Source organism: Sinocyclocheilus anshuiensis, unplaced genomic scaffold, assembly GCF_001515605.1.
Source record: "Sinocyclocheilus anshuiensis isolate Anshui unplaced genomic scaffold, SAMN03320099.WGS_v1.1 scaffold2600, whole genome shotgun sequence".
Classification (NCBI taxonomy): domain Eukaryota; kingdom Metazoa; phylum Chordata; class Actinopteri; order Cypriniformes; family Cyprinidae; genus Sinocyclocheilus; species Sinocyclocheilus anshuiensis.
In genome coordinates this window covers 6502-31012 of record NW_015541031.1, presented here as the reverse complement: position 1 = coordinate 31012, position 24511 = coordinate 6502, and the positions used below count along the sequence as shown (strand labels likewise).

The following is a 24511-nucleotide window of genomic DNA, read 5'->3' as shown; positions in this document are numbered from 1 at the left end:
CCCCGTTGATTCTGCGTCGCGGTCCGCTCTGAACAGCTGAAAGCCCGGCAGATTTAACCGCGCTGGCGTATGGCGTCATTCAGCCAGGTTTCTGTGAAACACAGAGCAGCAGAGTGTGAAAAATCCTTATTTGTCCGGGAGAGCAGAAGAAGTTCGTCCGTTTTGTTGGGTAGAGAGCGTAGATTCGCCATATGAATGCTCGGCAACGGCGTTCTGAATCCTCGCTTCCTGAGCTGCACGAGCGCGTCGGCTCGCTTCCCCCGTCTGCGCGTCCTGAAGCGCTTGATCAGCGCAGCAGCTCCGCCGACTACAACGTTCAGCAAAACGTCCGAATAAACAAAATCCGGTAGAAGATTGTGTGGTGTGTTCTGCCGAATGTTCAGCAGCTCATCCCTGGTAAAACTGATCGTGTTTGAGAAACAAAAAACAGGAAAAACTAACAAAAACAGTACAAACACTGGAGAGCCAAACACTGAGGCTGCCGTCTGCGGCGCCATCGCATCGCATGATTTCATCAAGTCATGCAGAACGGCTTATTCTTTAGTCACAGGTTTTTTTTTATGAACACAGCGATAAGGCCAACTGATTCTTAGCCCATCAAACTTAAATCCAGGTCATCAGCACAACATATTTCCGAAATTGAGAATGATGCTGGGGAATTAACAATTGATCCCCTTACAATTAACAATATTTTTTATGAACTTTTATTCTAGTCTTTATACTTCAGAAACACCTAAGGATCATTCTAAATTGGTAGAGTTTTTTGATAAAATAAATGTCCCCACTATTTCTTCAGAATATAAACTTAGATCCCTTAGATCCCTTTCAGCTGCAAGACCTATCTGAGGTCATATCAGCACTGCAGAGTGGCAAGGCCCCCGAGGCCCAATGGCTTTCCAATTGAATTTTATAAGAAGTTTTCAGCTAAATTATCCCCACTCCTTCTCAATATGTTTGAACATTCGTTATCTCAAGGAATTCTGTGTAGCGGACCCAGTCCGAATGATGGCCGAAACTTTACTGATGTTTCTTGAAGCTTTATTGCGCTTTCAACAACTTCTGCAATGTCCTTTATAATGTCAGAAATCAATATTTTCTCATTTTATTTGTATTATCTTGTTATTTTAGTTGATAGAATAAGTACGTTTTGGGCTAAATTAATTTCTATGATATTTAAGCCCCATTCTTGCAAGCCGCGACTCATCATGATTCTTAACTTGTCGCGATATGCTACATGAGAGGACTTTCTTTTCATTATTTTCCCGCTTTAGCAAGGTAACTGAATAATGGAAATTCGTTGTATTTTTGAATAAACTCACGAATAAAAATGTGGTGGACTGAGTCACCTCTGGCTGAATTGGACAGGCGATTTTCACATGAAGCGTTGGCCTCGAGTGCACTGCGGCGTGTGACGCAGTATTCAGTTGTGAGAAAAATGGCATCAGTCCTCTACTAAGCATGTTAACAAGCCTGAAGATTCACCCTCAGCTTGTGACAGCTGAAATGGATCTTGTGAAATGTGCGATCGCATCGCCGATCACTCTTGAGAAACTTAAAGATGAAGTAGGCTACGGAAGGACAAATATCAAATCTTTTTCAGACTACTGCAGCTTGCACTCGCACTGCCCGTTGGTTCAGCTTAGAGTCCTGCACGGGCGTCAAATTTAGGCCCTAGCCCGGCCCGTGTCCGACAGCTTATCAGAATTACCGACCCGAGCCCGTCTTTTTTCCCCCTTCTCCCAAAACAGCTTATACTACTGTTTCAGCTATTAAAATTGTTCAGTTTTGTATGTAATGGCAAAGTGATTATATTTCGTTTAGTTTTTGTTTTTTAAAGTAACGACCAAGCGGCCAGCGGCAGACAGTGAGCCTATGTTTGATCAATTTAGCCTTCTCAAATCATCACGACTTGCCTAAAATAAAATCTATAGATATAAAACAGTTCAAGCATATAACAATGTTTAAACGTTAAACCTAGATAAATGTGCGCCATATCCAATAGTTTGTGCGGAGAGTGGAAGCTAAAGCACACTTTGCAGGACATAGAGGCGCCAGCGCGATCACTTGCATTTTTTTCAGTGGAAGTAATACATCATTCGTACTTTGTGTGCACTCAGAATATCAACAAAACGTTGTGCTTTTATAAAATAAAGAAAACAAACATGATGTGCTTTCTGCCGTCTCATCTTGAACAGGAGCGCTTCAAAAAGATGAACCGAAACTCAGCGAATACATGCCTCACAGACATGATAAATATATCTATAGAAAGCTTTAAATTACTACTAAACGGAAAAAAAACCCGAAAAAACAAAAAAAAATTATTATAATCATTATAATCATAATCCTTAAAGATGCACTTATCTCTCTTTTTCATCACTAATTGATGGATGTCTAAAATATAAAAATAAGGAGAAGCCTAAAACAGGCCCGAGGCCCGGCCCGCGTCTGAACTATGACATGAAAATTGGCCCGAAGCCAGGCTCGAGGGGTGTAAAAAAGTCAGGGCCCAGGCTGAAATGCAGGGCTCTAGTTCGGCTACATCAGAAATAAGTTTCTCAGTTATGAGGAGAATAAGAAACTGGCTCTGATCTAGCACACATAGAACGATTTGACTGAAAATTTATCAGAAGAGATTAAAGAAAATTAGTGGTCATCTACGCAATTCTGAAAAAGAGTTTTTTAAAACTTTAAACCATTAAAAATGTTTTTTTAATTTATTTTTTACTCTTTGTACAGCAGTTATTGTTCATTCTAAATGTATTTTTAATGTAGAATATGTGTTACATAACTTACATGAAATGTAGAACATATAAAAAAAGTGCTCGTGGCTCGTCTGCCAGTGGGTACCCCCCACGCATAAAAGTGAAACTCCGCCTATGATTATAAGTCCTGTCCGTAAACTCTCTCTCGTCACATTATTATCTGCTTTACACAGCGAATTACACAAAATACTTGTTTTTAAGTAACGATAAACCAATATACAGAGGGCGGGGGGGTGGGGTTTGCTTAATAAACTGGTAAACTTTGGAAACCGTGATGAACCGTAACAATCATCGAGTGCTCCCTTCCATTACTGATGCAATCATTAGCACTCCGAGGGCTGCAAATAACCGTCAAAATAAAAGTCCACGTTTTGTAAGACAGATAGAGCAGACTTTTTTTCAAACGTAATAAACACTTTTTTCTCACTTCCGCTGACTGTCGTACGAGGAAGAAACCGTGATGAACCGTAACAATCATCGAGTGCTCCCTTCCATTACTGATGCAATCATTAGCACTCCGAGGGCTGCAAATAACCGTCAAAATAAAAGTCCACGTTTTGTAAGACAGATAGAGCAGACTTTTTACATAAACCCACAAAATATAAAAATAAGTACAAAAACTAATTAGAAAATTAAATACAATCAAGTCTGTTACACTCTGCCAAAGTCTTTTGTTGAAACCCCAGAAAGATCCACCAAAATGTAGCTCATATCGACCAATTTCTTTGTTAAACGCAGATATCAACATTTTAGCAAAATTACTTGCTACTTGATTAGAGTCTCCCTTAGTCAATATCATCTCAGTTAACCAGATCGTTTTATAAATGGTCGGCACATATTTTCTAACATCCATCGCCTCTTAAATGTTCTTTACACCCCCTCATCTCAAGACAGCCCTGAAATTGTAGCATCATTAGATGCCAAAAAGGCCTTTGATCGGGTGGAATGGGACTATCTTTTTTCGCTATGGATAGGTTCGGATTCGGCACCAAATTTATAGAGTGGATTCGTCTGCTGTATATTTCTCCAGTTGCTTCAGTGGTTACTAATAAATGGAGGTCAAAAAATTTTCCTTTGTCAAGGGGCACTCGGCAGGGGTGCTTTTGTTTACAATTGCAATTGTCTTTAGCACTAAAATCTACACCCTTTTTTCATGGCAGGGTTAAGTGGGGTGTCGAAGATAAGCTCTCATTATATGCTGATGACCTGCTTCTTTATATTTCAGATCCTTTATCATGCATCAATGACATTATCAAAGTCTTGCACAATTTTGGGACCTTCTCTGGCTATAAGTTGAATATCTCTAAAAGTGAATGCATGCCTATTAACACACTTGCCAGGCATATGCCTGATTCCATGTTTCCCTTTTGCATGGTAAGATCTAAATTTAAATATCTGGGTATCAATATCACTCAAAACTTTTAAGGACTATATGAAAATAATTTTCAAAAAGGAGTTTTATTCAACACACATTTGGCAATAAAGCATTTTCAAGAGAATACATTATGGCAAGGAAACGAAGCGTCATCACAACGTTCAATTTAGGGCTGATAGACGATAGTATCGTGTATCGCCTGTTGCTGATGCCTTTGACTTTTTAAAGTGCATAAACTCACACTAGACTGAAGTCAGTGTTTATTCTTTGATAGTGTAAATGTTCTTTGCTCGTTTTCTGTAGCTGCTGTTTGAATAACTGAGGAAATGTAACTGTTTGATTAACTGCTCGTCGTCAAACATTTCAAGAACATTCTTCCTCTCCTGAAAGATTCACGCACGTCTCTGTCTCCTCAGCGCCATCACAAGCCCCTACTGGCAACTCCTAACCACTTGAGAGACCTCTCGAGCTGTCTTAAAGCACTCTTACTCTCCCAGTTATTTAAGAAATTTGATAACTTGCTTTTATACTTTTTTAAGTTTGAAAGTAGGAGTAAATTTGATGAATTCTCAGCACTTAAGACTAACATTTAACTTAGTTAATTTTCGGTTTATTAGAAACTCTTTATCAAATGAGGCTGCAAAGGTATATTTTCATTCTATGATTCTTTCTCACATTACTTATTGTCTGACAAGTTGGTCTAATACACATGCTATAATTCTAAAACCATTAGAATTATTGTACAAACAAGCACTTAAAATTTTTGATAAAAAAAATTAGTTTTCACCATTGTAATATCTTAAATACGTATAACTTGCTTAGATGGGAAAACATCGCTAAGCTTAAAAATATTTGTTTAGTTTATAAGGTTAGGTTTATAAGATTAGGCATGGTTTAGCTCCTCCTCCTCTGGTTGATTTTATTAAATTCAAATCTATTGAAAACAGAGTAACTAGAGGTGCAGCTAAAGCTGATTGCATAATTCCACATAGAAAAACCTTGTTTGGTCAAGCTGTTTTTTCATTCAGAGCATCACACCAGTGGAATTCAATACCACAATCAATTAGAGAATGTGCATCATTTAAGTCATTTAAGCATCATTTTAAGAAATGGCTTCTTCATAACCAACAATGTGAACATTAATGTTGTTTATATATCTTAATAAGCTGCTTTCTATTTAAATTTTTTTAATACATATTTCTTTATTTTTTTTTATTGTCATTTTGTATAATTTGTTGTTTAATTTTTGGTTGAATTTCGTTGTTATTGTTTTTCTATTTTGTTTCTTTATTTTACTCTAGTTTTTTTGGCCTAATAACATCTGGCAAAGGGACTACCAATGAAAACTAGCCTTTGGGCTAATTTGGGTACATTTACATTCACAAATGTTGATTAATGTACACTGTCCCTTTTTTTGTGAAATAAATAAATAAATTTAAAAAATGGCACTTTGAGAAGCTTGATAAATACAGGCCCTGATCTTCAAAATGGAGGACTCTCCATCTATCTCTGGTTGGCAGAGTGAACTGTGTTAAAATGACAGTTCTTCCAAGATTCTTATATCTATTTCAGTGCCTCCCCATCTTCCTGTCCAAAGCCTTTTTCAACACACTAGATAAGCTTATTTCCAGTTTTATATGGAATGGGAAAATCCCTAGGATTTTAATATAATATATATTAATATAATTTAATATAATAGTATAACTTTTTATACTATTATTGGGCAGCTAATGTCCAAAAGATAATCTACTGGATGTGCTCATCAGGAGGTACTGATAGGTATGAAGCACAATCTAAATCCTGCACAGTAACCTCTTTACAAGGCCTAGTAACATCTAGCTTACCTATTAAAATAGCACGATACACATCAAATCCAGTTATTCATTTCACTCTTAAAATATGGACTCGTTCAAAAAGATTCGTTCAAAAAGAACGATTCGTTTACGAACGAAACATCACTACCGCATTCTAAACAGATAATCTTTGACTAAACCTTGCTAGCTAGCAATATGTCGCAGAGCTCCAGCTACGTCAGCATTAGAACTTAAGACAAGCGCCCTTGAGTCCAATATGCAACAATCATGCATTCCTGCCTGCAAAACTAGACTCTGCATTTAAACAGTGGCAAGATAAGTGCACTCAGTTTGGCGATCTTTATATTGATGGTCTTTTTGCAAGCTTTAATGATCTGCGTTTCAAATTCACTCTTAATTCAGCCAACCTTTTCCCTTATTTTCAGATACATCATTGTGTGAATGCCCAGTGCACGTCATTTCCAAATATTCCCTCAGAGTCTCCTGAAGACTCTCTGTTAAAAGTACCCTACCATCTACAAGGCCTTGTTTCAAGAATATATATAATTCTTATGTCCTTAAAATGTGTTGGAACAGACAAGATTAGAAGCAGATGGGACAAAGCGCTCGGAGTAGTATTTTCAGAGGATTTTTGGAGCAATGCCCTCCGTAGAGTGAACGGAAGTACCTCTTGTGCCCGATTGAGTTTAATGCAGTTTAAAGTATTGCACCGTATGCATTTAAGCAGAACACGGATTGCCTCCTTTAATCCTACTTTTGACAGGACCTGTATTAGGTGTCACACAGGTGAAGCAGACCTGACTCACATGTTCTGGACGTGCCCCACACTTACGCGTACTGGTCAACCATATTTGCTGCACTTTCTAAAGTGTGTGAAGCCCTGCTGAAGCCATGTGCTGAATTTGCAATATTTGGTGCTCCAGGTGATGAATCAAATTTGACTCAAAGACAACTAAACATTATTTCCTTTGCATCCTCATTGGCTCGCAGACAAGTTTTATTACATTGGAAATCTACAAATCTGCCCAAAGTGTCACACTGGCTTCAGGATTTAATGTTATACCTTATCATAATTCTCTGATAAAAATGTACTTCCTGTGGATTAATGTGATTTACATTGTTATTGCAATTTCTTCTTTCTTTTTCACCCCTCTCTTATGCAGTGTTTATGTTGTTCATTACAGCGAATTGACATTGTAATATTCCTGATTGTGGTATCCAATTACCTTTTTATTTATTTATTTATTTTTAATTACTTTATTTTTCATCATTATTTAACTATTAAATCATTCATCTTTGTTGTATTCTATTACCATTATTGTGATCACTATTATCATTATTATTATTATTATTATTATTTATATTAGGCAGTTTGTTCTGGGTTGGTTGGGGAGGGATTAATAATATTAAAATACAGTTTCTGTACAAACAATAGCATTTGTCTTTGGAATAAAGATAAAGGGGATTAAAAAGTGTCAGCTGCCAGAAATTCACTGTAAAACACATAATGTTTCCAGTATTACAGAAGGCATTGAACTCCACTTGCTCCTGATGATATGGAACCCTGATGGGCAGCCTCCATCACTAGTTCATTCATCTAACATGTACATTGCTTTGGCTGAAAGCATCTGTCAGACAGATGGCTTCAACAGAGATAGATGGCTGCTTTAACAGGGACGCGAGCCACCGGTAATGCTGCTGAGACCAATGAGTAGCAGACGTAAGACTAGAGCGGAGGAGTCAGACGAGGGCTTCGGCATGCTCATGATTGCCTCCATCTGCTCGCTGTGTTGCCTCTTCATGAGATTCATAGTCTCAGCGTGTCGTTTGTTCATGTTTGCTATCATCTTTTCAAACAGTTTGTGACTTTCCTTCTCTGCGTTTTTATTCTTCCTCCTGAAGTCCTCCATCTCTTCAGACATCCTGTCAGCCTTCTCCTGAAAGCCCTTATCCAGCAGAGCGGCCTGCTCCCTCAGTTTGCTGTCCATGGCATGCTCGGCCTCCTCTCTCTGAAGCCTCATCTCCTCATCCATCTTCTCCCTCATCTGTCTCATCCTCTCTTCAATACTCCTTCTCTCTGCTTCCATCTTCTCTTCTAGCTGTCGCTGCTTCTGTTCCTTGGTGTTTATTTCTTGAGCCAGGAGAACGGCCTTCTCTCTTTCCTCTGGTAGAAGACAATCAGGCAAATGTAATAAAGCTTGTAATATTAAACTCAGTTCCTGGAGGGCCACAGCCCTGAAGAGTTTAGCTCCAAGACCTTCAGGCTCATTTGAAAACCACATGGTATGAGTGTTGGAGCAGGTTGGGACTAAACTCTGCAGGACTGCGTCTCTCCAGGAACTGATTTTGACATTCCTGCTGTATATATGAATATACTAAAATGTATTTGAAATACATTTATTTCATACATATACTACAAATACATTTACATATTTATGTGCTTAATAAAAAATACCCTGTAATTCTACTTTTGGTATATTAACTGGTATACTTAAAGTCTGCTAAATTGGCAAAGCTAATTTTGTACTTAATTCATAATTGTGCAGAAGCAGTGCTGAAGTCCAACTAAAGATATACTGAAGTATATTTGATTGTGCTAAAGTGGAACTATTGCACATATACTTCAGGTACACTTTAAATATCTTGAATTTAAAGACTGATTTTATATCTAACATTAAAACACATTTTAGGCTTAATATTAATAAATGTGCTCCAAATGTGGCTTAAATCAGATTTGCAAATAACAGATTTTTTTTTTTTTGCTGTCCAGACTTTAAACAACCATCTGGATGAAACCAGTATATGCAAAAAAAAATCAGATTTTTGCAAGCAGTCTCAATATAGCCTAAGTGATACACATCATAAACCCATAAGTGAAGAGTTCTGCCTGATCCAAATGATGCACCATGATTGCAGTGCAGTTTAATCGCCTCTCTAACAAAACATTTCTGCTACGCTTAATTTTATGCAGGTGATAAGACAATTAAGGCTATTGTGACGTTTTCTTCATAACTATGTAACACTAACGATATTTGACATGCAAGAAATGTAACTTTGACGTGGATTATTTTTGTTTCTTGCAATGGGCTCCACTTTTTGTTTTTGACATTTTGATCCCTCTCTGGAGCACCCATAGTCTCGCTCGTGAGTACCTGATGTGCCCCTGGTCAAGACTTTTTTCTTTAAGAAATGTAATAAGTTTATATCATTAGATGAAACAGCCATTTCAGTATGGAACATGGAAGGAATACACTGCATTTGATTAATAAGTTTTTAGTTTCACTGTAAAGCAGGCACCATTTCTCTGATTAACTGGTTTTCTCCTCTAGAAGGAGCTATTGTTTCATGCTAAAGACTCTCACCCATAATTTTTTTCTCCTTCTCCGTCAGTTTATTGTCAGCCTGCAGAATTGCATTAGACTCCACCGACTTCTGCTTCAGAAACTCTTCAAGTGTGTCTTCTACCTGTGGACACCACATACATGATAACGTGAATCACCACTACCACATCTCTATGACTAGTACTATCAAAAAATGACTTCTACTACTAATACTAGGGCCAACTATGCATTGTGCATGAGTGCCATGGAATTTGGTTTTACATCACAACTGACACGTTTTGTCATATACAATATGCAGCAGAACAAGGAATTTCATCAAGCAGTTCTGCTTTTGTCCAAATCAACCATCAAATAAACAAGTGGTGGAGTCTACCATACAAAGTGTCAATGTCTCAGCCAGCAGAGTAGTCAGTGTCCTGCTGAAGGCCACTTCAATATTTGGCCAGAACGATTCGAACCAGGAACACTATTATTCCCAGCTGATTCTATATTCTGTGTACACATAGTCTAGGAAAACACTGACAAGCCTCTTACAGAGATCTCTTCATATCTAAAAGGCCTAGGTTGTGGCGGTAATTGTGTCAAACATTGATAATCACCTTGACTCCTTTATTGGCTTGGATTTTATATTTCTTCACAATGTCTTCAAGGTCCTGGGAGAAGAGAACATAGCCACCAGGTATGGCATAGGATCCTTTCTTCAGCTTCTCTGTCATTGTTCCAGAGAGGGATGACAGAATATTCTCACATCTTTTCCTTGAAGCCTCCTCATTTTGATACAAGTATCCATGAAAGAGTTTATTAATGCCTTCCTGCAGCATCACACAAAATATCAGAGACAGTAAACTTAAAACACCATTTAGAGGCTACAACTACTTCAAAAATAAAATTTAATCTGAATCAAAAGTTGAATGTGATGGTGCATTTAGATTTCTTTGAATGGTTAAAATGTCATATCACTCATTACAGCCAAAATAAAAAAAAGAATGGTGTCGATTCTTTCTAGCCAAATATGCCCAGAACTCCCTTCAAACAGCCATCACCTAATTTCAATGTATCCTCGAATACCAGAAGTTTAGCTATAGGGAACTTTGACTCATGAATTTTGCCTGACCAGTGTGTTTAATAACGGTCTAATTATATTATATTAACATAATTATTTAATGCTCATCACCTCTAGAGATTTCAGGTATGTCCCCTCACTGTCCTTGAAGGAACGCTTCATTAGGGCCTGTGTTGCAGTCCTGCTGAGATACTGGTGCTCTGATGATACTTCCTTCAGTTCCAGAGGGAAGGACGTCTTCAGCTTCTCCATTCCACTCTGGTACACCTCAAGCCCCTCCTTCACCGCGGCCTCATTCTCAATCAGTGCCATGGCCATCACTGCGTTCTCCAGAAATGGAACTTCACCGCTTGAAATCATGTCTACATATGTCTTCGCAAACTGACCCAGGACTTCAGAGGAGGAGAAGGGTCACACAAAAGAACGTTAACTTGCAACCTGTATATTAATAATATTCAGTTCAGAAAAGAATGGTAATATCTGATACTCAATTTATGCAATATATTTTAGCAGGAATATTTAGCATTTAGCTTACATTATGTCTCTCAGTATAATGCTATTAAATCACAAAGACATAAGGACATTCAATTAAGAAACCAGTCTGTCTCCCTACTGGTATGGGGGTAACATACACTGCCTGGCCAAACAAGTCACCATCTGGAGTTAAATAAGCAAATCATTAAGATTTTAGAATTGATTGTTGCGATTTGATCATTATTAATTATAATTGATCATTATTGCAGTGAATCATATATTTCTTGCATGTTGTATTTTTGGCAACGATTCTTTTAACCCTAACTGATGCAGTGCAGCATAGCTTTTTATTTCTCAAAAAACCATGTCAATAGACGTACCCATGTCCATATTCCAGCATAATAATGACAAGATTCATCAGGCTCAAACTGTGAAAGACTGGCCACCACAGAGTCCTGACCTGAACCCACTGAAAGTCTTTGGGATGTCAACTTTACGCTGACTGTCCAAAAAAAAGTTGCACACTTTAATATTTTTCTTGGATGGCATTTAGCTTTGATCATATTGTGCTTTCGTTGTGGCATTGTTTCGACAATGTTATGCAACATCATAACATTTATTTCCATCAAGAGTTGCATTAATGTTTGGCAGAGATCTTGTATTGACAATGGGAGAGTCGAGCTGCTCTGTAAAGTCGACTCCAGCACATCCCAAAGACTTTCAGTGGGGTTCAGCTCAAAACTCTGTAGTGAAAATGAAACATGAAAATGATTCCTCTATTTCACAATTTGGATCCAATGAATTTTACTTCATAACAGCTGACAGCTGTGCCAAACTAAGAAATTTACTTGTGTAAATGAATGTGGTAAATTTGGTCATATTTTATGGTTTATTATTTTATAATTATAATATTATATTATATATAATATATATTTATATAAATTTTATTGTAAATTTTCAATTATAGCAAATTTATGTCAGATCATTTCAGAAACCCCATTGAATCACCTCTGCCAGTGACGGTGTATCCGTCCTTCAGCTTCTTCACTTCACTCTTGTCAAAGACAAACTTGCAGAAACGTTGTGTGACCTCCTGGAAATCTGGGGAAAGGTCCACAGGATCCAAGCTCTCCAGATGAGACACATTCTCTGGGGCGGTTGGGAAAGGGAAAGTGAAGCACTTCCGGGATGGGAAATAATTTCGGATACATTGCCGTGGAAGGTTGAACTCGTTGACTGTTCTTGAAGCGCCTTTAAAATATGCATTTGTCAAAGAGATTAGCAAAATACAGTGTTGCTTCTAAATTGACATTCCCAGTTGCTTTCAATTGCTTGCATGCTTTAGCAGAAATTATATTATTAATATTAACTGACTGGCTGACTATACAGTATCTCTTACATACCCTTCTCATTTATGGTCAGATCATTTAAAAGTTTGAATATTACCTGGTTTCAGCTTCAAGGAAAATTCCAAGTATTGGTCCTCGGTCACGTATTTGCCTTTTATTTTTTGTTCTAGGGTGAAGTCCCTTACAGCCCAGATGAAACTGGGGAAGAACTTGACAAACTCATCGTCTTCATCCTCATCAGAGGATTTGATCTTGATATACTCAGTTAACTCTGTGACATATCTGGAGATGGTTTAGGTTTGGATACTAAGCAAACAGGGAACATCTTATGCCATAGAGAAAATAGAGAGCTACATGTGTGAATGGCTCGGTCATTTAATGGAACACTATGTCTGTATCCGAAATCGCCCCCTATACCCTCATTCACTACTCCCTACATTAGGCCACTAATACAGTTCACTTGACAGAGTGGATGAAAATGAGTGAGTGAATTCGGACACTGAGTGCACCGGAAGAACTGCAGCTTCTGCATAGTTTGCGCTTGATGTTTAATAATCATTTGAAACTGGCAAACTGGCAGCTCCAGTAGTAAGATTGAAGGATTTATCTTGAACTCTGTCATGGAAATTATGTATAAACAATGAATTTACATTGAATTTATACCTGTTGTAGTACGCCGTGGACAAGTGCTTTGTTAAATGTAAGGATGGATGGATGATTCAGCTGCGAGTGCCATCTTCTGGCAAGACGCGGGAATTCATTCGGCGCGCGACTCTCGCAGTGCATTATGGGTATTCTCTAGCCGTTGAGCATGCACCGGTTGTACACACGTTTTTGCGGTGAATTGTGGGATTGAATGAGTGCACTCGAGAATGTCCACTATGCATTCAGACACCACTACAAATGGCTGTCCCCTCAAATAGTGCCCTATTTAAGGGTATAGGGGGCAATTTCGGATACATATCTTAATGAGTTTCACATGATTATTTATTCCTTCAGTTCCAGAGCTCCTTGAGTAGCCTTTAGCTGATCAAACGGCTTATATTTGTCAGTAAACTCTGCAAAATAACAGTCTTAAAAGTTATTACAAATGCAACCACATATGCACATTAGGGATGTGACGGTGAGGACATTTTCACACTGATATAGGCTATAAACTTGCGACAAAACCGCAAGACTGGACGCTTTCACTTTTGAATTTGTGATCTTGCTGTAATGTTTGACAAGAAAATATAATTGTCTGTTGTGCTTCCATCTTTACACCTTTCACTTTCTAAGACTTAAACAATAAAAGATGGACGCATTATTACTCTTAATGAAAAGCACAACAATAATTTTATATAACATTTATTAACAAAAATGAATTAGACAAGGCGTGGCATACACCACATGCTGTATTATACAGTATATCGACTAATACATTACAGAAAGTTTAGCAAACACTGTGGAATCAAATAAATAAAAAAATTTAAATAAATAAAAAGGCCTCTGTAACGTCAGGTAAACAGCAAAGACAGCAGGCTTTTCAAAATGGAAATAAAAAGAAAATTAAAACTAAATTGGCTAAATGGTCATTTCAATTGAAAAGCAAATCCTCCATCTGCCACAGTTTCCTCAGTATTCGCGGCACGCACCTTCATGCTCGTATACAACCGACGCCTCCCTCCCTCTGATCAGTGAAACCTGACTCCTGCTGCAGCTCTGCAGCACACACTATATGGAGCAGAGCAGACGCTTTCAGTTTATAAGTGTAGCGTCTGTTGTCCAACTGAACTAAATGGTTTTTATTTCTGAAAAAAAGCAAAACGACAGTGAGGGCAGTACTGCGGTGGGCAAATAATAATGTATTTGGTGTACGACCGAACACCGGGTAATGCCGGTAACTCCAACTACCGCAGCAAGCCTAATCCACAAATATTTTCATTGCAGAGTACAAATACAAATTGCTGTGCATTTATTTGAGCTATCACAGGATATGTGTATATTTGTGTAATACATGGGTTCCCAAACTTTTCCATTCCCTACCTAGACAGGCATAATGCAATACCAAAAGACTTATGGTAAGACATAATAAATATTATAAACATTAAAATGTCAAATTAATAGTCTAATGGCTATGTTGAAATGAAGAGAAGGGTAACTGAGTAGTTTTAAACTGCTGCCTCAACTTATTTACATAGACATGGTGGAACAAATTTAAAGAACTGAAAAAAAATCATGTGCTCAAGAAGTACTGTAATTAAAAGTTTTATATTAAAGAGATTGAGTATTTAATATAAATAATTATATTTTATAAAACCGTAGGGAGCCTATTTTGGCAGCAGGTTTATAGACACTTTTCATGATAAATCTGGTGAAATGGTTAGCATGTGTTGCATTCTCGAATGCACATCATGTGACCCAAACTCACTCACCACACATGCAGAGATGGAGTTTGTGTGAACAGCATCTACTGTGAACCGTGCTGAAAAAACTTTTCCCATAGCTGTGAAAAAGACCACAGTCATGAGCTTCACTCTGAAATACGCAGCATATATAATATTTTAGTTAAATCGCAGCCTTTGCAATTTCATAATCACACTAAGCAATATAGTGATTTATATATTGTGCAACCCTAGACTCAACGGTTTGTGTGTGTGTGTGTGTGTCATTCTGCAACATAAATTTAGCTGCAGCCAAGTAACTGTGTGATCCACCTCTTCCCCTCTGTGACCCTCAGTTTGAAACCCCGAAGCAATATTCTGTGAGCTTGTATAACCACGTATAATTTATTTGTTTATTTAGTTGCATGCATTTGTGAAACCGTTTAAACTGTTTCTCAAAACCGATTGATTTAAACTCCGTGAGAGTAAAATAACACTGACTGGATCAGAAGCCATTGTTGTGTTGTCTCCCCTCTTTTCCCTCCACTCCACAGATTTCAAATTTTCTAGCATTTTTCAAAACTTTAATGAGAACTAACCATGTTGAAATATGAGAATTTCATTACTGTTTAAATTCTTACCGAGCAAACACAGGAAAAGGCAAGTAGTTAAACCATGATCTTTTGAACTTGCTATTTTTCCCTACAGGTTTAATAATGCTATTTCAGACATTTTTCACTGAACAAAGTCAAGCAAAACCACTCATGGACAGAAAATTCAGAATATCAAACTAAACCATCAAACATCAACTCAAGTATTAACAGTTAAGGTATAATGTAGGAATGGAAGGATACTGCAGTTCTTCAATAGCTCTGTTGTCGATTGTCCCTTGGCTGTTCAGCACTAGAGTGCTACTCAGAAGGACAGATAGAGAAAATATCTTGGTATCATGCTTTGAGTCCCCCTAGGACAGATGAGACACAACCATTTGACAAAAATGGACACTGCAAGAATGACATGCACACAGCCCTGACAGCCTAGGGACATTGGGTGAATTCCAAACGGCTTTTTTGCACCCTTGAAGGGCACTTCGGGAAGGGGATGCCATTTGTAGGGATGTTCCAAACGAAAGTGAACAACTGAATCCCTTCATGAAGGGCCCTTCCAGAAGTCCGTTAGCGAAGGGAACATGCGATGGTCACTTCACGGAAGTGATTTCCGTTTGTGAACGTGATCTTCGGTCAGAAGATCTTGCAATGCATTTTAAAGCAAAGTTGGGGTTGATTTCAAGTTCACATTCAAACATAAGTAGAATAGGCTAATTAAATTTGTCTATTTTAATGTAAGACAACATATATTTAGTCAGTGATAGAAATATGATTTAAGATGGTAGTGTAAGCAAGTTTAGTTTGAAAAAGTTTAATAGTAAGTAAGACACAATTAGACAATATTTGAATAAAATAATAATAATAAGAAGAAATATTTATATGTAACAAGTGATGGAGTGCTGAATGCTGCACGTTGTCAAGGTAACATTTGGTCAGTCATTCCCTTCGTCAAGGGAGTTCCAAACGCTTATACGAGACAGTAATGCCCTGCACCCTTCAAAGAAGACACTTTAAGGGCTCTGCCGTTTGAAGGGAGTAGGGCATAGGGATGCTCACTTCCGTTTGGAATTTGCCCTATAACTGACATTCTACTTCCCTCGCAATTGTTAAGAAACTGATCACTGTGGAGTGTCAGAATAGGGGAATAAAATAATCAGTCATCTGTGTCACATTCTATATATTTTTTAGTGTATCCCTATCTATATCCTTAAATATTTCTTTGTTACACTAGATAGTTCTATTTCTCAATTCATATGGCTTGGCAAGATCCCAAAGATTCGAAAAAGTATCCTGCAGAAGCCAAAGCATTTCGGTGGTTTGGCCTTTCCTAATTTTCTGTTCTATTACTGAGCTGTGAATATGCGGTCCATATTACTCTGGATTTATTAATGGTTAAGCTTCTTGTAAATCCTCTCTTATATTGCTCTTTTATATTTCCCTGCCACACTCTCTCCACTGAATTAAAACAATCTCAAAGTTTTCAAAGTTTTTACACAATTTTGGCTCTCAAGTTGTTCCCATGTCTTCCTGCATATATTTTAACCCTCTGTGTCTCCCCTCTACCCTGGATGGTGCATCTGCTCACTGGAGGGATCAGGGTATCCTCTCTGTAGCTGATCTTTACATTGAGGGTAACTTTGCTTCATTTGACCAGTTAAATGTTTTGTATAACATTCCCAGAAACCAATTTTTTAGATATTTACAAACACGCTACTTTGTTCGTGTGTTACAAACACACTGCTCATGCTCAATTAATGTGACAGCACACTTTTGATGGACAAAATAGATATGATTTCACACAAAAAGTGCTACAAATGCACAGAATAAGCATGTCCAGTGTGTTTTAACAATAATTGGACTATGTCAGAAAAGAAAAAGAAGAATCAAAAATATGTATGGAAGATTTACCCATTTAAACTTTTTCAATTATTCAGTTTGGGTTAAAGTATGGTGTAATATAAAAAAAAAAAAACATTAAATAAATAGCGCGTTCTATATCGAAGTATGACTGAAACAACATGATCTGAGCTGTTTTTGTTGCTTACCATTTACATGTGAATCCCCATGTTAACACACACCCAGAGCAGTGGGCAGCCAATGCTGCGGCTCCCGGGGAGCAGTTGGGAGTTTGGTTCTTGCTCAATGGTCTCACCTCAGTCATGATATTAAGGGTGGAAGAGAGCGCTGGTTATTCACTCCCCCCACCTACAATCCCTGAGACCCGAACCCACGACCTTTGGGTTGCAAGTCCAACTCTCTAACCATTAGGCCCCCTTAATGTTGTCTTACTAACAAGAAACTATGCTTCTAACCACAGGTCAAGAGCTATAGTTCCAACCACGCAAGTTTGCAAAGCAGTTTGCAAATGTTCGTTTGAACTATGGGAAACACCGAATCACTGAACTATGTTCAACTACTGTATTGGCCCGAATATAAGACGACCCTGATTATAAGACGACCCCCCCTTTTTCCAGATGTACCTTTTGGAAAAAGGCTTTTTAAAAACCAAATCTTGTTTTTTTCTCAGTAAAACACATTTTGTCTTCAATTATTTTCATATTGCATATTTTTCCTATTTTATTTTTTGTTTTGAAAGTATGGTAAAAACTGGTCAAATGTACCAGCATTCACATTTAAAAAATATACACTTTTTGATATACCATTAAAAAATAAAAAAAACAGGTAGCCCCTCTGAATTAGGACATTTAAGGCTATCCATCCAACCAAAATCTTATTAACAGTAGAAGTTAAATCTGGGTACTGTCTTACGTTTTAAAATCACAAAGGGAGTTTGGTCGCGATCTTTACAACATGCATTTACATATTTCATGGCACACTCGTTTTATGCGTATTTGGCGCCACCTATTGTTGTGGGTGTATTATTGACATGTCAAAGTCTAGACCATGAATATAAGACAACCGCGTTTTTTCAGATGTATTTCCAAGAAAAAAACATCGTCTTATATTCGGGTCAATACGGTATGTTGGTAACGACGGAACTTGCGACCATAGTTGCCTAATGATGCTTTTGGGAAACGCACCCCAGCAAGAGATTTATTGCCAGCTATGTTAACACACAGAAGGAGTTTGTTTTGGTGACAAGCTGTTAGTGCACAGACAGAATGATAACAATAACTAGTGTTGGGCTAATTACTGTAATGTAATTTACTGCTCATTACTTGTTACTCTTTTAAAAAGTAATATTATTACTTAATACATTACTCTCTGCCAACAGTAATTCGTTACTATACACTCCACAAAATTGGTAATCAGGGATTCAAGCACATCCAATTTTCAAAAAAGATAGTCTTTTTATATAAAATAACCCTATTGTTCCATATGAATGATCTTTTAGGCGAAAATGTATATTTGTAGATTAGCTTCTGTGCCAAAAGTTTAGTTTTGTAGGAAGGGTATTTTGTTGATGTCAAAGTTATAAACAAAAAATTATTTTATGCCACCCAACTTAGGAAGGATTTGGAGGATAACATTCCAAATCCTCATGAGTTATCTTATCGAGTTTATTGTGAATGTGTTGTTTAATGTAGTAAAGTCTAAAAAGCTAAGGCCGTCATTTTTGACCATTTTCTTTATATAACACATCTTATGTCTCCAAACTAAATTAAAGAGTATTTTATCAATCTCTTTAGTTATATTACCATCTAAATGAAGAGCCAATGCAGCATATGTTAATTGTGATATTCCCTCTGCTTTGGTGAGCAAAGCTCTTCCCTTTAATGACAAGTGATTAATTTGTTTTATTGATTTCATTTTTTTTAATAATAAAATAAAAGTTTAGAAAACATCTGTTCTGCTGATCCTTATTTATCCTAGTTCCTATGGAATTAACTTGTGTTTAACATGAACATTGAAATAAGATAGTTCTGTGCTGTGTTTGAGAGCCATTAGTTTACATTCATTCAATTTTTATTAAAAATCTGATGCTCTTGAGAACTCCTCTATGAATTTAATAGCAATAGAGATCTGCTTATCTTTTTGAAGAAAGAGTGTGGTATCATATAATTAATTGTCTCCCAAAAACAAACATATCTTTAATTGTACTGGCTTTAATGTGGTTTGCAAGAAACTGACTTACTATCAGGGAGAGATATGAGACATTGCAACCCTGTCTAGACAGATACAACCCTTATCTTCAGTGAACTAATCCCAAATATCTAAAACTATACTTATGTTATTCGTTATATGCCTATTCCTCATAAAGCCTGACTGTTTCATCATTAATTTAATCTAATAAGGTCATTTAGCTAATATCAGGGAAAATATTTTACAATCACAATTCAATAAGCTAATTGGCTGTAAATTATCATCAGTCATGGTGGGCTGGACACGGTGGGACTGAGATCATGCTTTAGAATAAACTTACTTTAGTTAACTAACAGTAATAATGAGCAGTACATTTGTTACAATATTTACTCATCTTTGTTAACATTAGTTAATATAACTGTTCATTGTTATTTTGTGTTAGGTCAGGTACTAATATTAACAGATAATCTTTTAATTTTAATTATATGTTATGTTGAAATTAACATTTAATGTTAACCAGTGCTTTAGAAGTATTGTTCATTGTTAGTTCATTTTAACTAATATTAAAAAATGAAAGCTTTCTAGCTTTCTAGTTTTCAAAATTCCAAACAGTAATTCATATAATATTTATACTATCATTATACTTGACAGAAAATAGCATTTTATTGTTTCTTTGTCGGAGTTGTACATGGATTGTTTTGTCATTTGCTGTTTTGAACCTTTGTGCTGCGTTGTATTTTCTGTTGGCAATTTGACATGCTTAAACATTTCTGACTTCCCTGGCCTAAACTTTCATTTCATTAAGTTTAATATGCAGATCAGCTAACAGGACTTTTATTCTTCTGTTAAATTGCCTGGACTTATTTCTGATCAATATTCCTGTAATTAATATGTTTCCTCAGCTTTATATAAAAAATATAAAAAGCATATATAAAAAATACACAATAGACAAAACAGAAAATATGTGTAAAGGGAGACATTTTCTCGTCAGTGGTTCTTATAAATGTTTTTTCAGACTATATCATAGATCAGGGTTCCTCAATAGGCAGCCCGCGGGCCACATCCGGCCCGTGAGAGAAAAAAGTTTGGCCCGCGCTAATTTAAAATAATGTGGCATGAAAATTCAAACGTAGCATCAGAGAGCTACATTAGCTTACATCGTGTCTACATCGGACGCGCGCGGCGCGACGCAATAAAATACAATAGAACTCATTATAATGAGTGATGCTGTCTTGGATGCAGCGCGACACGGCAAATCCCAGACAGTAAACTGCTGCCTCATTCTATTTATAACGACACAATGGTCAAATGATTTCCAAAGCTTTGTCGCATCCAGTGTAGATACGATGTGACAGCAAAAATATGGCGAGTGTGTAAAAAAGAAAAGTGGACACGGAAAATAGATAATAATAATAATAATAATTCATTACATTTATATAGCGCTTTTCTAGGCACTCAAAGCGCTTTACATTGTCAGGGGGTATCTCCTCATCCACCACCAGTATGCAGCATCCACCTGGATGATGCGACGGCAGCCATAGTGCACCAGAACGCCCACCACACACCAGCTTATTGGTGGAGAGGAGACAGAGTGATGAAGCCAATCAGTAGATATGGGGATTGTTAGGAGGCCATGATGATTCAGATGATTCAAATGTGAATGGACTGAACAGTTGTGAGCGAGCGAGCGAGCGAGCGAGCGAGTGACTGATATCTTTGTTATGGAATACACGTGTTGGTTCGCAGTGAGTTCACAGTTTTAACGTACAAGTTTGCTTTCATTTTGTTTTCAAGATCTGAGGTAAAATATCTATTGTTGCTTTCACTATGGCTATACAGATAATGCAAAATAATATTCAAACTCACATTAGACACTTTTAACATTGAATAAAGCACATAATCATTACCTGAGATTATCACTGTCATATTACGGCTATAAAGATAACGCAAAATAATATTCAAACTCACATTAGACACTTTTAACATTGAATAAAGCACATAATCATTACCTGAGATTATCGCTGTCATATTTTGTATGTTGTCCCTGCCGCGACGTCGCAGAAAATAAAAACCGTTCCTAAAATAGAATCCCATGTCACTTATTGTCACGTGTCGCTGTCACGGGTGGTTAGGACAAAAATTACATGGAAAAGATACTTGTTATCGCGTCGTGTCTGGTTGGGACACACGGTGTTACAGTTTGATCCCCTCAAAAAAAGCATAAAAATATTAATACTACCAAATCTAATAATTGAATCTGCAATTAGGGAAAGTGGGGCAAAGTTCTTCTGTATCTAAATGCAAAAATGTTCATAATTGTTTGAATAAAACAGACTACTGGGGAAAAAAATCTGAATATTCATCTTGTGACCATCTTTTATTTTAACAAAAGCAACAATAATATAGTTCAGTCATGAAACTCTAAATGGCACATTCTGACGGGGTGTTAACGTAACTGATGATATTCAGAGAGTTAAACGACATGGCACAAGCTGATTGGTTCATGCTGCATATGCAGCCAATGAGCTTACTGCCTTGCATTTATATGGCTGGCTAGCATTCACTTGAGATTCCTGCAGCACGCTTTCAGAGTTCTCTGAAACCCTCCACCTTCCCCAGCTCCACCTATATTGATCTGCTACGGGGTTATTTATATGCTATTTGTGCAGCAGCAGCATGTCTTAAATACTCACTGCACTGTATCACCGTATGCATTGGCAGTAGCAAGTTCCTGTACTTGCTTGCAGCAGCAGCAATAATCTACAACTAGAGCAATAACCAACAGCAGCAGCAATTCAGCAGCCGCATAGTAGATCTGTTCCGCCAAGACCAAATACATTAACATTGTCATATCCATCACCATGCTAAAATGTTCAGAGAATTGTCATGATTGAAATATAATAATTGTAATAATAATAACAATTATATACTGTGTATATATATATATATATATATATATATATATATATAGTTCAGTGGCCCTTGGCTTGGTATTGTTGGCCAAATTCGGCCCTCTGCAAAAACTAATTGAGGAACCCTGTCATAGATGCTGTTACATCACCTTGTCCACGTCCCCGAGTCCCTCGGTGTCCAGCAGCACCAGAGTGGTTCCTGCTTTAGTGGGGTGAGGCAAACACCACATCCAGATGCCCTTCGTCTTGGACTCAATTGTGCTGCCCAGTGCAAACCCTGATAATGACACACCAAACCCCCCACAATGACTTACATGCACGTGAACTCATTGATTTGACCTGCATGATGTTTCTCTGAAGCGTTTGGATGGCATCTGTGCTATTTGTGTGGGTCTAACCTGTTTGTTTCCCTGCCAGTCGATTCATCAGGTAGGACTTCCCGGTGCGGTAGAGACCCACCACAGCCACCACCACCACGGGCTGCTGGACCTGCTCCAGAACCTGCAACGCTGACTGCTGGACACACAGCTTCCCATCGGACGCCGTGTCAATCAGGCATACTGGTTTGTCCATGGCCACTGGAGCTGTCCAACAGACAGAAAGACATTTAACTTCCTTTAATTAACTGCAGTGCAGTAGAAGTGAAAGTTAGCGGGGTTTGAGAAATACTCCAATAATCCTATATTAGACAGTACTGTAATTCCCCACATGAGCAGCATTTCCTCTTTCTGTTTGGGGATGTTTGGGTAAATTTGGTGTTTCTCATATTGCCTTAACAACACACATTCACAACAAATTACACAAGCATGACAAGTTGCTGTAAGATGTGTTTGTGCGCAGCTACAGTCTGAAACCGGACTGGCTTTAGTTGATGCTTGTTTCTACTAGAAAGGTCAAATAAAAGTAAATAGTGTAATATAAACAAAGTCCTTTAAAGCTCTAACAAAATATGGCCAGAACATCTATCAAGACAAGTCAAGTTAAGTTCACTAATACACACACACACACACACACACACACACACACACACATAGAGTAATAAAATTAAATCACCAACATGAAATCTCAACTATGCGTAGTTCATGATCAACTGCAGGAGCAAAAACAAACATTATTCAATCTGCTGATGCTGACTGTAAAACACTGGACATTGTACTTTTTGTATTAATAAGAGCAGTACAAGTGCTTTAAATTATCTGAATTAAGGAATGTCCCTTACCTTTTTGCTTTAGTTAACTTCAGTCTAACTTCAATCTGGGTTGTGTACATGTTGTAGCTTCCTGATATTCTACCCATATTTCTTAGACACACCTTTAGGTCCAGACTCTTAATGCTGATTGGTCTAGAGTGAGTTAGGGGATGTCAATGATCTCTCAGTATGTCTCTGGTTATTCTCTTTGGCTGATTTGACCTCCTACTATTGACTGAGCAAAAAGCAATGTGCAGTTTCACTCTTGGTTTAACTTTCAAAATCAGCAACTGCAAACACAAAATCACATGACCAGGGCTGCTGCTGGTCAAATGGGTGCCCCAAACAGAATTGTACTGTGGTGCTATATTCCTACAAAATATTATTGATGTGCACAAAAAAAACTCTCCAGTTTTATTGTTAAGTTATTATCTAACTTGATAATAACTGTTTTCAGTTTCTGAAACTATGGGCACTTTTCTTTATACTCTACACAGAAAAACCCAAAATACACACATTACATGCAAAACTGCACATTTATCTTGAAACAAAACAAAACAAACACTTCATTCAAAACTTGTTAAACTCTTTGTGTCTTTTGCATAATCAGTGAGCAGTGAAGTGCATGATACAAACTCGATAAATGAATGATTTCACATTGTGCCTCAAGTACCACTCTTAGTGTGTAAGCCAGGGGCATTGGTAGGCCCTTTTCAGGGGGGTTTCAGCCCACCTACATTTGTACTCTGCCCTTTTAAAAAAGTGTGATTAGCTTTGTAACCTGTACACAAATTTGTGATCGCCTCAGTCCCCTTTAAAAACTCATATGAAAACTACAGGAAGCTTTGGCTCCTCCCCGTCTTTTAGTCAGCATTATTCAGCTTGTTCTTCAGTCAGCAGTGGCGCAGCACCAGCGTGTGGCAAAGCGTTTGCGTTTATCAATACATTGTTATGAATATCTGCACCTGGTTCTTCGTCATAAATGAGTCTCTTCTGAGTACATACCTCGCGACATGCTTCCTATCCTCTGGCCAGGTGCGAACTATTAATTTCTGACCCTGAGAGGTCTCCCGAGATTTGAATCGTTCCTTAACCTTCATGCACGTTCTCTGAGCTAGAGCTCCTCTCGCTGACGCGTTGAGGAGCTCAATGCTCCATAGACGGTCGGGCCCGTGGGTCCTCACTGTCACACTGCCCTTATGGTTGAACCAATAATC

At 37.6% G+C, this 24511-nt stretch overlaps 1 protein-coding gene across 2 annotated transcripts; it reads right to left on the bottom strand.

Moving 5' to 3' along the window:
- Positions 1 to 6168: 6168 nt before the first annotated feature.
- On the bottom strand, positions 6169 to 23379 carry LOC107690526 (guanylate-binding protein 1-like). Of its 2 annotated transcripts, XM_016488881.1 has the most exons (11): positions 23325 to 23372; positions 23159 to 23195; positions 22504 to 22689; positions 22255 to 22382; positions 15396 to 15505; positions 12276 to 12460; positions 11838 to 12080; positions 10467 to 10747; positions 9892 to 10104; positions 9314 to 9416; positions 6169 to 8115 (listed from the first exon to the last, which is right to left on the bottom strand). In XM_016488881.1, exons 3-11 carry the CDS (start codon positions 22676 to 22678, stop codon positions 7619 to 7621), a joined length of 1935 nt encoding a protein of 644 aa, XP_016344367.1. In that variant the 5' UTR covers positions 22679 to 22689; positions 23159 to 23195; positions 23325 to 23372; the 3' UTR covers positions 6169 to 7618. The 2 variants fall into 2 exon arrangements, with proteins under 2 accessions (XP_016344367.1, XP_016344366.1); XM_016488880.1 differs by lacking the exon at positions 23159 to 23195 and having other exon boundaries at positions 22504 to 22693; positions 23323 to 23379.
- Between the last annotated feature and the right edge of the window lie 1132 nt (positions 23380 to 24511).

Bases quoted from the DNA above. Each gene is read 5' to 3' on its own strand.
- LOC107690526 (XM_016488880.1), bottom strand. From the start codon at position 22,678: ATGGACAAACCAGTATGCCTGATTGACACGGCGTCCGATGGGAAGCTG. The intron at 15,506-22,254 runs GTGATGTAACAG...CATCTGTCCTAG, and splicing joins GACTCGGGGACGTGGACAAG to GGGGACTCAAAGCATGATAC. The intron at 10,105-10,466 runs GTGATGAGCATT...GTGATGCTGCAG, and splicing joins CATACCTGAAATCTCTAGAG to GAAGGCATTAATAAACTCTT.